Raw genomic sequence first — 13,587 nt, 5'->3', positions numbered from 1 at the left:
TAAACAATACATAGTACATACAAAGCATCTTTCCTAGGTCAGCATTCCATTCATCCAATATCCTGTGTCCTCTCAAGCTGGAAAAGAAAACCCAGCTCTTCACCAAATTATAAGTAAAACCATGTGCACAGGAGAGTCATTGGCAGGAGGTGGGAATGCCTGTGGAAACTTGATTCTGAAATTGCTAGGAATTAATGTGAATGGATCAGCCTCCAAGTTCATTTGTCAGTAATGCTGACACCTGTACAGGTGTCATGGGCTAGCTGAGACTTTGTTCTGCACAAAAGCTTTTTGAAACATTTGAGGAGTAAGCCCTCACATGAAGAAAATACACCTTAGGGCCATTTGTTTTAGTTCTGTCATAAGTTTGTAAGCTATGAAATGTAATAGTTTGCAGAACTTAATTATTTTCTTGTAAAGACTAAAACATATAAAAACTAAGCAAACCAGAGTTACAGTGAAATACTTTCAAGTTTTATATCTAAAGTCATTGCTTTTCAGTCACAGCATTAAATTTTTTATTTACTTTTTCTCTTTTGAGTGTAAGCCATTTGCCAGCTTGGAGCATGAATGATTTAATATCATATAGTCATATAATAAACTTGCCATTTTAATGGAGGTAGAAAGCTACAGTTGGCATTTCCATATGCAAGTTGCTGACTCAGGACCTGAAGTTCCTGTGATTTGGCTAAGCTAAGTGGGTACTGTTGTGACTGTTCTGTGTAACAAACTGGTTTTAATCCAAGTGAGTCCCCTTTTTGTTACGCATTTATTCAAAGTTGGGGGTAAAGTCCGTGAAGAGTACTTTGCATATAATTACTTGCTCCATGGTTTTCTTTCTTTTTTTCTTTCATTGCTGTTAGCTGTAGAACAAAAATGTTGTGTGAAAGTAATCCTATACTATGGTCATTACTGTAGCCTAATTAAATTTCAGTTCCTTAGATGACTGCCAGTCGTGTTTTGATTTGACCTCTATCCTTTATGACATTGTTGATTACATGTGCTCCTTAAAATCAGGCTTTGACTTGGCTTTCTAAAGCCTTTACTTCCATTTGCTCTTCTATTATGAGCTTTAACTCTTTTTTAAAAAGGTCACAGTGTTTCATAGGGGCAAAACTCAGATGTAGGAGGAAAGATCTCTCAAATAAGCAGATCATAGGTAATTTTCCTGTAGAAACTAGTGGCAGAGAGAATAGCTCAAAAAACAGTAGTTAGTAGTTCTTAAATCAGAACCAGTGTGGTTTTCAGTGTTTACAAGATACAGAAAAAAGGTATCACTTTCAAGATATTTGAAGGTTGTGCCCAAATGTCACACCTGTTGCCCAAAGACAGAGGAAAGCATCTTAGGAAATGCAAATGGAGAGTAATTTTATTAGAATCTGATTAATTAGGGTTATTTTTTGCTCTTATTTCTTCCACAGTGCCTAAGTATTGGAGTTTTAGAAGATACTTAAGTAAAAGTATGGTTACTTTGTAGTTGTAAGACAATTCCAGAGGTGTCAGCAGTCTTGCTTTGATCTCATTCTCCTTTCACCTGGCCATAGCAGCAAGGAACACTCATCTTGTCCTGGGCTGGCAGAACATTACACCAGGAAGAAGGTGTGAACTTCTACCCAGAGAGATGCACAGCAGCTGTTTCCCTTTGGAAATTACCAAACAGATCTCCAGCTTCTGCTAAGCATGTGCAGGGTAGCTGCTGGCTACACAGTCCCCTGCCAGCAGCTTCCCTGAGGACATTAGTATGGCCTGTGTCTTATCAGGGGCTGCTTGTCATTTAGAGCACATTCATTTCTGCCCTGATCTCAATCAGTCACAAAGTGTGGGCTGTCTGTTTCTTAATGAGTTCAAGCTTGTGCTGGTGTCACCAGTGTGCTGGTGGCAGCATGACTCCTGTGCTCCCTTTGAGCTCTGTAGAGGTCCTGGTGCTCCATGATGCAAGAACTTGGGGGACAGTGTGTTTGGAATCAAGTCTATATGGTCGTGTCTTTGATTTCCCCTAATTTTGAACCCAAGCAATATCTCACAGTAGATTTGCAAACTTCTTGTTAGAATGCAAATTAATAATTTTTGCATGACTATCATGTTTTTAATTCCCTGTAGATAATTAAAGAAATCAACCCAAGCAAGTGTACTTTGATGTGAAAGACACTGGTTAAATGTTCAAATTCTTTTTTTTCTCTTGAGTTTTGAGGCAGCAGCATGAAACTAATGAATTAAAACCAGAAGAATGTGTAGGATGGTCTGTGTGTCAAAGTGCAGATAAGGTAGTTCCTGCTTTGTGTCATGGCAGAAAGTGCTTTAGAAAGCTGCATCTTCTCACAGAGGGAAGTAATGCTCAAGGGAGAACATACATCACTTGCAGATATCCTGTGATGGAGTGATGGTTTACTTAACTTAAGAATCCCAGATGACCAAAGCCTGTCTGCTGTGATTTCTTAGTTATTGATGAAGAGTTAGGCACCAATGTCCAGGTCCTAAAACGGATCCTTACAAAGTTCACCACATTTGTCACTGACTAAAAGAAGTCTATCACTTAAAGTTGACATTGAAAAATAGTGATAAACTGCTACATGAATAATGACATATTTAATGCCTATTAATCTTTCTCTAGACCCATGTCTCTTGTACTTGAGGGTCATTGTGGTGTTGTCTGCTGAATTTATTTTTTTTTCCTAAAATTTTCTGAATGATGCAAGGATCAAAACATCTAATTGGATGCTATTTTCTCTTTAGTACTGGTTCCTTGTAAGGGTACTTATTAATCAAAATTTAAGTACTTATCATGGAGAGATTTACTTATCACAGAGAGATTTAGTATTGGTATAAATTACAGGCTTGTAAATGGACCAGTATATGCTTTTGTTCTAAAGTAGTATGAAGCTCTGGAATATAACATTCCCATTTGCAAAAGCTGGAGAGGTCAGTGTCATGTATGTTGCACATTGTCAATTGTAGTAGACTCCACTTTGCCCATAGGAATGATAGCAAAGGAAAAATAGTAGAACCATTTGGATATGGTGACATAAATTTCTGACTGTTAAACATTATTGTTACAATCTAAAATTTCATCTAATCATTTCATTTTCTGTCATATTTAGGGACACTTTAAATAGTCCTGATGGCATATTGCTTCGTTATCAAACTAATTACTGAGTATGCTTTCTTCTGGGTGGAGAAATACCCAAAAATATATCAGTTATTTTCAATGTTAAAGTCTTTACAGTTTTATAGCCTTAAGGATACAGTAGTCTTTACGTAAGTAGTTTATCTTCATCACTGTGTATATCCTTTCTGCATAAGGAAAAGTTTATCTTTGTCACATCACTGGATGAATCGTTGGGTAGTATTTCTGATTTGCCTCTATGCCTTTCACTATTGCACATAAAATTATGAGCATCACCATGTTCTGATTCGTTCTTGTTTAGCAGTTTTGATTTGGAAGTTCAGTTTTCATGTATCTGTAAGTCTGATACAAAGTATGAGATCGTTTTATAAGGCTGCCTTGTCATTCTGCTACTGTGCTCTTTCTAGCTGCCCAGTAAGGAACACAGCTAAGTTCTGTTGAAAGACTGAGTTATTAGAGCAGTTTTAATTAAAACATCTGAGATGGAGACAGAGGACTGAAAGATGCCCAAGTCCTCCTTGATATTGCAGACCTTGTAACTCTCATAAGCTTGCAACTTAATACAGGGTAATAATCACTGGTACATTAGGCTAACCTCAATGACAGTGTAGAAATAGTTTGTGACCTCACATCACAGTTTGGTAATACTGTTTCCTTCTGTACACAAGCAGGATTTCCATGAGCATGAATAGCTCATGGAAATGTCTGTTGTATAAAGTCAGTAGTCTACATAATTGTCAGTTTTGCTTTAGCCCCATAGCTTGATTCTGAAATGCTCTGTCAGAGACAGGATTTCATGCTTACCAGCCTGAGGAGCCCCAGGGATTGCTCCAAGAAGCTCAGCCAGCTTCTGTTCTATTCCACCATAGAGGGGGCAAACTTGTGGCCAAAACTGTTTTGTTAAACTGAGAGCTCTCACCAGTGAATCTGGAGCAGCTATAGATCAAGACATGGATTAGTAACCTACTATTTAAACAGCACAAAACACAGTTCCCATTTCTGGGGCTGAAGATCATTGTTAGTAATGCTAAAATATTGTTGCAGTGCTCAGTAGCTTGCAAAAATAGCTGAAGTGTTTTCAGACAAGCTGCTTCTGCTGCTGCCTGGCTATCTTTAGTGTGAAATAAAGGTAATACTGTTTCATACAGGCAGCTATGAAGGGATTAATAATTCATATGATAGTAATACTTGCAAGGAAGTAACTTCAGTGATGGCAGCTGTGACTTGGGTTTTTTTTCTGTCTAAGATTTTTTTTTTCTTAATTTTATTGTGTTTCTACATCAGGCTAAATATACAACTTGGAGTCATCTGTTCCTGTTTAAGAGGTGGATTTGCCTACAACAGAGAAAACAAAACTGTATCTTCATAGGAAACAGGCGCCTTGATGTTTTCTCCTGTTATGCCCATGAAAAAGGAGATCAAACTGGATGCTAATTCAAATGTCCTGATAGATTACAACACATATAAAAAACATAACATTAAAGGACAGCTACTACAATGTAGCATCAGTGGCATCTTCATTCAGGCTAACTACTAGTAACTAATGACCATGCCAGCTACATTCTGCAAGCTTGCATTTTAAAGGCTGTATATTCTTAATGATTCATGGATTTACTATATGAACTATTATAAATTCCATTTAAACTTTTCAGGATTCTGCAGTGCTTTTATTACAGTAATGAGCTAATTGTTTAAGAATCATTCACATGATTCATCCTCCTGCTCAACCTTTTTTTAAAAAAAACTTTTAGCTGCTGTAACTCTCTTGACAAACAGTATTTATAGCAGCTTGACAGCAGGATGAAGAACAGCGTTTGTCTTTGTAACAGCTTAAAGAAAAGACCTTTCCAGCACCCAGCCATGCAGTTACAATCTTGACCTCTTTCTTTTGCTGGGAACATACATACAGCATACAAGCAGCACCTCCCATGTGTTTTCTTGACCCTTTGACTGTCCATTCACTTCCCATCTGTTTTGCAGCCTTAAAGGAATAGAGGGGGCCCTCTACTTATAAATCTGTCTTTGCAGCTGACAAATTATGTTCTGTCTCTTTAAGGGCAGCCTGGGTGGTTTTGCCTTTTTTTGCCTTCTCCCCCTCCTTAAAACTTTAGCTTTCCTCTCAGTCTTATCCAGAGGAAAATATGGTATGTGAACAAGAGGAAACTGGCAAAAAATGTGATAGGTAGTTTAAAAGGATTTTCTAAAATTCAGCAGGACATAACCTTGCAGCGATCAGGGAATTCTGGCAGTTTGCACAAAGCATGAGTAAGCATGTTGCTGCAGGTAACTGGCTGGGAAATCTTCCTTCTGAGGCATTATTTGGAGTGCCTGGGAGAGTGCTATCTCATACCATTTTAACAAGAACTAAAACTTTCGCGTGGCCCTTAGAAAATCAAGGAATGTGGCACAAAAGGCTGAACTCCAAAGAGATGATTCCCCAACCTCCCCCACCCCCCTTTTCTCCACCTGACTGTTCATAGGGGCTTATACAACCATGGAGTTTGTGTCTTAGATAGCCGTATGGTAAAAATCAGCTTTCAGTAGAAAACTTTGGATTGACATCTCTAGTTTTAATGGTGTGTGTCTGGGCATTGTGATGACTTCTGACTGACAGGGCTTTCCTTTTTACTAGAGGAAAGATGATGCATTCACAGCAGTAAATTCTGAATATCTGCCTCTGTGGTTAACTAACCATAACATAGAAGTAGCACAGCAAGAAGTGAGAATGTTTATAGGCAAGGAAGAGATTAAGGAAGGAAGGATGATAAAATAAAAAAAAGGAAGGGGAGAACTTAAGTCTAAACACAGTCCAGAGCAAAAGGAGTAACAACCATGAGCTTTCAAATATCAAAGCCATGTAAATGTGAGTTGGAGATAGAAGTCACTCTAATATAGAACAGGAGGGTTTATAATAAGATATTAACACATTTTTGTGGTCATTTCGTACTGTAGGTCTCATCAAAGTACAAAATAAAGATAGATTTGTGTCCAGAAAGATTTCAGAATTTGTTTTGCTGCTGCAATTGAAATTTGATATCATATGTGCACATTTGTAATTGGGAGGGGAAAGCTTTTTGATTTGCCGAAAGTACTCATGTACTCTGGCACAGACAGATATGAACATCTTTAAAACTCTCTGCTAAAATCACTGGTTTGTTACAGGTGAATAGGTATATAAATGTCTCAAAATAAATTTATCTTGAGAACTATAAGACAGATTTTGTGGACAGAGGCCACATCTCTTAGTAAGCCAATTAACACAGCTGGAAAATACAAGAAACCTTTTCTTGCCTCTAGGAGTGTGTTTGAAATAAATCAGTAATATACTTTGCTTTTGTAATTTGTGTTTATTATTTGGGATTGGCCTTACCTCAGGAGATGTGCTTGGTAACTTGCTTCAGCTGCTTCATTTTAGCACTGTTTATTGCTAGCTAGTTAAGCTTGGGTATCTCAGGCAGCAATCAGAAAGCAAACTTTCCTTGTAAGACTGAATATTTCACAGGGGGTTCCCTTCTGGCCAAGTTAAGATAGCAGGAAAAGCAAACTCTTATCTGTGCCTGCATCTTTCTGTGTTCACAGTGTATTCCAAATCCTCATTACAGTTCAATTAGTCTGGTTTTCAGCCTTTTAGATCTGGGATCACAGGACTAATGAAAAGAAAATGAGCGGGTAGCAATATCATTTCATATGGAGATAAGGAGAGACTGAGCATGAATGAGGATCTCAAGACATCTGAATAAAGAATTTCCTCATTCTGTCAGTGAAGTTTTATGGGATATGGAGGGAGGATTATGGGAATATTCATGACCAGATCAAGAGGCATAATGAGTTGATGTATGAACCAGCTTATCTTTTAGGTAAACATGGGGTAAATGGGAAATAGAATAACCATTCATTGCTTCTAGGCCTGTGAATTTTACTGTTCTAAGATGGAAACAAGGGTTTAGTTACAGTTATTCTTCATTGATTTAATTTGATTTTTGATCAGTGTTTAACAGGTGCTGGAAGAATTGCTTATTTGTAACTTCAGGTCTGCATTAGAGCTAGCAAAGAGCACATCGTCTTTCTAGAATCCAGTGCAAGCAATACGTGTATTAAAACTTACACAGTACCTTGTAATAAGTGTAGCACTTTTGTTAAAGTCCCTTTTGTGACATGGGAGTATTGTATGAAAGTGCTTGGGTAGTTCAACCAGTTACAGAAGTAATTTGCTAGCAAGCTGAACGCTTTTAATCTGTGGTTTACTTATCCTTGGAAAAACACAGTATCACAAAACGTAAAGGAACAGGTCACTTTTTGTCTACCCCTAAATTTACTTCTCCAATAAGTATTCTTACCTGAAACCCAGAAGCTTTTCTGTGTTTGGCATGCTGATAAATTTTCCTCAAAACAGTGATTGTAATTTACAAGTAGAAACTACTGATAGCTTAATTTCAGTGTCAGTCAAAATCCTACAAATGTGGGTACAGAGCTTGTGCATCTCACTTTCCCTAAAGTTGGGTAACATCTGATTCTTGAATTGTGAGAATGAATAGCTGTTCCACATACAAAGTCACATGGTGCTGATGAAACTGTGGACAGTCACCCCAGAACTGCAGGGCCTGCACGTGCACTCCTCTATTAGAATTCTATCCAAGCACTTACATTTACTAGTTCAGTAAGATGAGTGTTGTGTAAATGCATAACTCTGCCCTCAGCCTATTTCAAAAGTGAACCAATTCAGCAGACTGCTTCTCTGAGCTACAGAAAGGACTTGCAGGAGAGTGTTACAGGTTCCCTGGGATCTGCTGCTGCAAAAGGCTTTACCATGGCTAAAAATACAGGGCATAGCATGAATAATTGCAGCTATTTGGCACTCATTGTAGCTGCTCTTTTTTAAGAATAGCCAGCATATTATTTCAAAGTATTAAATTACCTCAAGACCTCATAATTATTACAGTTAAGTAATCATTTCAATTCAGTCCAAGTATAAAAACTAATAAAGTGCTCATAGTATGCAGTCAATTTTAGTATATGTGTTCTCTGAGTAAACACAGCTGATTCAGTATATTCTGGTGGAATACATATTTGCTATCCTGTTGTTTTAATATGCCTTAATCAGAAAATTAGAATAGATTTGTTGGCACAAAGCTTTTTTTTAAGGGTGAAATAATAATTACAGGTTTTTGCTGATGCTATTAATTTTCAGAGCTGGAATATTTCATTAGCAAGAGGTTAAGAAAGGAAAATACTTGCATTTAATACTGTTAAATCTGTCTGCTTTCACTGGGTCTAATGGCTTGATCAATACAAAGAACACACTTGGGAAAACATGTTGCAATTGGGGAAAAAATGTGCCACAGAAAACTACTGAAAGCACAACATAAAGAGATCTTCTGAGTGGTGAGAGCTCATTCCCAGTTATCATGGGCAACTGCTATTCATTTTGGAGAGCAGGGTCCAGGATTAATATTTCTAAACCCAGAATCATTATAGAATAATTTGGGTTGGAAGAGACAGTAAAGATCATCTGTTCCAATTTCCCTACCATGGTCAGGGGCACCTTCCAGGTTGGTCAAAGCATCATGCAGCATAGAGTGGTCAAAAAATGTTATTTCTATCCGAAATAGTAAAACATTATTTCAAAGGCTGATTTTGTAAACATTCATAGAGCAACAGTATTGAAAGCTGAGCTAAGTAGTTCCCTGAATTAATGCCATAGAAATCATATTTTCTATACACTAGAGGTTTATATACTGGAATGCAATGCAAATTCTTTTTTTCATTTGAAAAGATAGTTGTGAAAACACTTTGAATGTGCTCAGTAAGGAGAAGTGATCATGGGACCACCTTTTTTTTTTCATTTATGGCTTTCAAAGATTCTGCTGAACTGAATCAGAATTTTTTTTTAACTTGGTGAAAATCAGCTACTGCTGTTTCTTAATTTCCAAAGTACAGCTTTTGCCCTCACACTGACTCTAATCTTCACTTAGTATCATTATAATTTAATAACTTAAAAGAAAAAAAAATCAGCTGAAATTCAATAAGCTTCTTTGGTGTTTTCTCTAGGACTTGAGTGTGATTCAGCTTCACTGTACTTCTGTTTGTAGATAAGCAGCACTGGGGAGGGCACGCTGAAGTGTTGAAAGTGTCAGTGGCTTACCCTTCGTCACCTAAGAGTTGCAAGATAAAGAGAGAAGCTTGAGTTTCTTCATACTCATGCAGGCTATTTTCCATACTTTATTTCAAATGCTCACTAAAATTTTCTAATTCTGTTAGAGCAGGACTGCAGGGGTTTGTTGAGTTGTTATTATTACTATTCTTCTGGTATGGATTTTATGTTTATGTTTGGATTTAATGTTTTATGTTTATGTTTTGTTTGTGGGGCTGTCATTTTGTTAGATCAGACTTTCAGTTCCAGTACCTACATTAGTGTTTGACCTCTTTGGAGGTCATTTTTTCTGCTTACGCTTACATATCACATTTAAAGCTGATTGTTTTATTTGTCTTTTTGTTTTGCTGTTACTTCAGCTCAGCAAAGTTGATAACATATGGTATTGATAAAGAGAAGAAAACTTTTTTTTTTTTTTTAAAGCTCAAACCCTGTATCTCTGACAAGGGAACATATGGCTTTAATCCAATTGTATTTTTAGCTTGGAAAAAAAATATTTGTCTGTGTTTATGCTCATCTAACTTATTTTTGTCTGTCCTATTGCTTTCCCCATTCCTTCATATTTCTGAAGTTTGTGTTTTTCATGCCTATTATTGCACACAGAAGGACCTTCAAATGAGGATGTGGTGAGAGAGAAGCAGGAAATCTCACAGGCTTTGAATTCCAACTGCGCTCTAAATCTTGCTTCATAAGCAATTTAATTAATCAAATAGGTTGTATGATGACAAGTGTTGTATGGAATTGAGAAAAGAGTGGAAAAATGCCTAAACCCCTGGATTTTTTGGATTCTATTTTGCCTTCTCATTCTAACTATTTGTTGTTGTGGTCAAGTCTTGTTTTGGTCGGCAAATAACCTCCCAGATTTAGTTTTTGTATAAAATTAGATTCTGCCCACATCCATCTGGTTACTACTGAAATGCAAGAAAATAAAATGCAAATTTTAAACATTCTTAACATCATGTGTGCCCTTTGGAGGAGGTGTCTTGAATACTGACGTGTAGTTTCCTGAAATTCTCTTTGGTGAACGGGCATGAGCTTTCAACTTTATTTAGAATGATTAATGGTGTTTGTTACACTTGCTGTGGAGAATGAGGACATTTGGTTAAAGAAGAAAGGGGCTAGTTGGCATTATTTAAAACCTAACAGTTTCCTGCATGTAACAAGTGTACAGTAGTTCTGCTGTGCATGATCTGATGGAAATTTCAGGTTTTTGAAATACATTTCTAGTACTGGATTCCTTCAGGAAATTTTTGAATTATTAAATTAGCAGGATAATAATAAAATATATCTTTAGGAGTTGTTTGAACAGGACAGGCTTTCCTTTTTTCTGATGCAGAAAAATGTTGTAAACCTCTGTAACTGAAAAACAAAATGCTTAGGATGATACTGATGACAGCATTAATTTTTGTTTGTGTTTGAATGTTTTCGTTCATGGCTTTGTGTGGGTGGTTTTTTTTTTTTGTTTTGGTACCTGTCCTCGAGTACTTAATAGTAATAGGTATTTGAACAGGGGTCTTTTTATTTCCACCAGAAAAAGTTCGGGAAATTCAGGAGAAGCTTGAAGCCTTCATAGAAGCCCTCCATCAAGAAAAGTAGATTGTTCAAGCAGGTAATCATGTTTTGATCATAAAGAGATTGCTACAGTTATCTCATTGCTCTATACAAAATTATCCATCTCATTTAAATGCATGTTTTCATACAGACTTCATGAAAATTCCTATTTGTTTTATTCCATTCTCTGGCTGCTTCTGCTTCTTGCTTCTAATCTGCAGAACTATACTTGCTGCTTTTACACTACAAGCAGACATGAAACTTAATAACAATACAATTACTGACCAGTTATTTAAGTATTGTGAATCACTGTAGGCTATTTGATTACTCTCAGTTCAATATTTTTATTTGTATTATGAGAAGAAAGCATAACTAGCTGGAATCAAAATTAATAGAACACTTTTCTATGGAAGCATTTTGGTTCTTTTGTTTTTCTTAAAGAAAAGCAAAAATATTTTCATGCAGATAAATTCCAAATCTAATTTCTCTTATGGATTTCTCTCAAATCTGTAAGACCAAGTGCTGTCATGCATTTGTATATATTTTAAATTAATTGTCATTCTGTTTCAACAGCAACTTTACACAAGAATGCAGCTTCTCCAGGATACCTTGCACAAAGACTGAATTGAAATGGCTTTTGTGTCCCATTCTCTTTCCTGTCTTTTGGGGAGCATCCTGAAATGTTGAATGAGAAAGAAAATAATGTCTCATGGGATTGAGAAGTTCAGTTAAAATCCACCTGCTCGTTTAATTTTTGAAGCCACATGCACAGAAGAATCTGATTTGTGTATTAATGAGATAGCTTGGGAGCTTGATGAAGTTGTAAATTTAAGGAACTTTTTTCCTGAAAGGGAAAAAAAGCTTGTTATTTTTAATATGTGTCTTGTATGGTATAGCTGGATCAGATTCATAAAATGATTTTATCTGTTGTCATTTTCTTGCCTGCGGATGATGCTGGGAGTTTGACATAACATTTTAGTATTTGTATGTACATTAAAATGCCCTTCTAAGTAATGCCATTTGTATCAGTTATGCTCTGTGCTGAAGCATTTGCTGATCACTGTGGTACAGATTTAAAAGCATTGTATTGACATCCTGAGAGGAAGTGGTGGATTTTGTTAAACTCCTAAACTATTGAGAGATGTCAGCCAAGCAATTCTTGTAGTTCTTTCACCTGAAAGCACAGACTGCTATTCAGTGACACCTTAAAAGGTTTAGGCTCAGGAAGTAATGTCAGCAGCTGGTCCTTTTACCTGTTCTTTCCTGATATATGTTGTTACTCTTGAATGTCAGCCGATTACATTTCATTTCTGGGATTGCACAGACTCAGATTTCCTTGTTAACTCCTCCCTTCACCATAGGTACAGAGTAACCTGACGGAATAGGTGTGAAATGTAAAAAGAATGTACAATTCCAACTTCTCCAACTTCCTAACTAAAAAACAAAGGAAAACTTTCATTAATGCAATTTTTACTAATAGCTACTGTAAGACCAAAATCAATTCTATAAAAATGTTATGCACAAGGTCCTTCCACACCCACTTGATGTCTATCATTCAGTAAAATTAGTAAGGCACTGAAAACTGCCTTGCTGTTTTGCCATAGAAATGTTACTTCTGACAAATTTAAGCATGATAAAAGCTCTCTATCATAGGTGCCTGGTGGGTAATCACCACCACATTTCTCTGCCCACGCTTTGCCACAAATGATCTGGATTCACTTCTGAATACTAGTGTTGAAGAAGGTGTTCAGCCTGAAACAGTTTGTGTTGCAGTTGTCTGATTATGTACATTGGAAAACAGACATGGATTTATTTTCCCTTTTGAAAAGGCAATTGATTTTGATTCTACATTTCATGTAGAAATGAAAAGAGAGGAATCTGAATGTTTTCCAACAGATACTGTTTTGGTTTGCTCTGAGAGGAAACAATACAAAGTTTGGAAAGATGTTCCCCAAATGTTTGGACATAAAATATTCAGCTATGTGGACAAAAAGCTAACATGGAGCTTAAAATTATATTGAAAGGTTAAATATTTCAAGGTGATCTGAGTGTTTGGAGATCTTCTGTTTAAAATTAATTCCTGAAAATGAGTGTTTAAGAACCGAAAAGTGAAAAAAATGGCTTTTGTCATGACCATCCTCTGAAGGTAACTTCAGAAATGTAAGTTTGCACAATTTTGAAGGCAGACACCTTTGTGTATAGTAAGTGAAATAAGTCTGTACTTTGTAAAAAAAAACCAAACCAAACAAAGAAACAAACAAAAACTTTTGCATTTACCTAGAGATCACTGTTTGAAACTTCTCTTTAATGTAAATGTTGCAAAATATCCAGTGGCCCAACATTCATTTCTTTTAGTGTGATGTTCCTGTGGGTTAAGTTCCAACTTCTCTGTGCTACTCATCTAAGATTTAGCATGATGTATTCCATGGAAACTAGGTATTTATTGAATAAAAATGTAACTGAAGGAATAATAAAATGTGGGTTTTGAACACGGTGCTATTGCACCTAAGAAGTCACTTTTACCTTCTTTTTCTTGTTTGTTAAGTTGTGAACAAGTGTACATTAATGTTATCAGTATATGTTAATGATAGCAAAATGCCTGATTCAGAAGAGCTGGGTCAGCACCAGGTCAGCAGTGACTGTACCAACTGTTATCTTTATTATATAAATTAATGTACCATTTATGTAATACATGTAGACAAAGATCTTATATCAAGCAGCATGAGAAGGATTTGCTGAATATTACAACAGTTTTGAGACA

The 13,587-nt window shown here is 36.4% G+C and overlaps 1 protein-coding gene across 7 annotated transcripts in view; it reads left to right on the top strand.

Moving 5' to 3' along the window:
• Positions 1 to 13,342, top strand: part of OPA1 (OPA1 mitochondrial dynamin like GTPase) — a 50,152-nt gene extending 36,810 nt beyond the window's left edge. For all 7 annotated transcript variants that reach the window (XM_085587772.1, XM_021536863.4, XM_021536861.4 and 4 more), the window contains 2 exons: positions 10,807 to 10,884; positions 11,400 to 13,342. In XM_085587772.1, the coding sequence (XP_085443898.1) occupies positions 10,807 to 10,871 (65 nt within the window). In that variant the 3' untranslated portion in view covers positions 10,872 to 10,884; positions 11,400 to 13,342. The remainder of the gene's footprint in view (positions 1 to 10,806; positions 10,885 to 11,399) is intronic.
• The last annotated feature ends 245 nt before the right edge of the window (positions 13,343 to 13,587 follow it).

The sequence above is a fragment of the Lonchura striata genome, chromosome 9 (assembly GCF_050655825.1).
Source record: "Lonchura striata isolate lonStrDom1 chromosome 9, ASM5065582v1, whole genome shotgun sequence".
Lineage (NCBI taxonomy): Eukaryota > Metazoa > Chordata > Aves > Passeriformes > Estrildidae > Lonchura > Lonchura striata.
The sequence above is the reverse complement of the archived record's forward strand: the minus strand, read 5'-3'. Positions and strand labels throughout refer to the sequence as shown.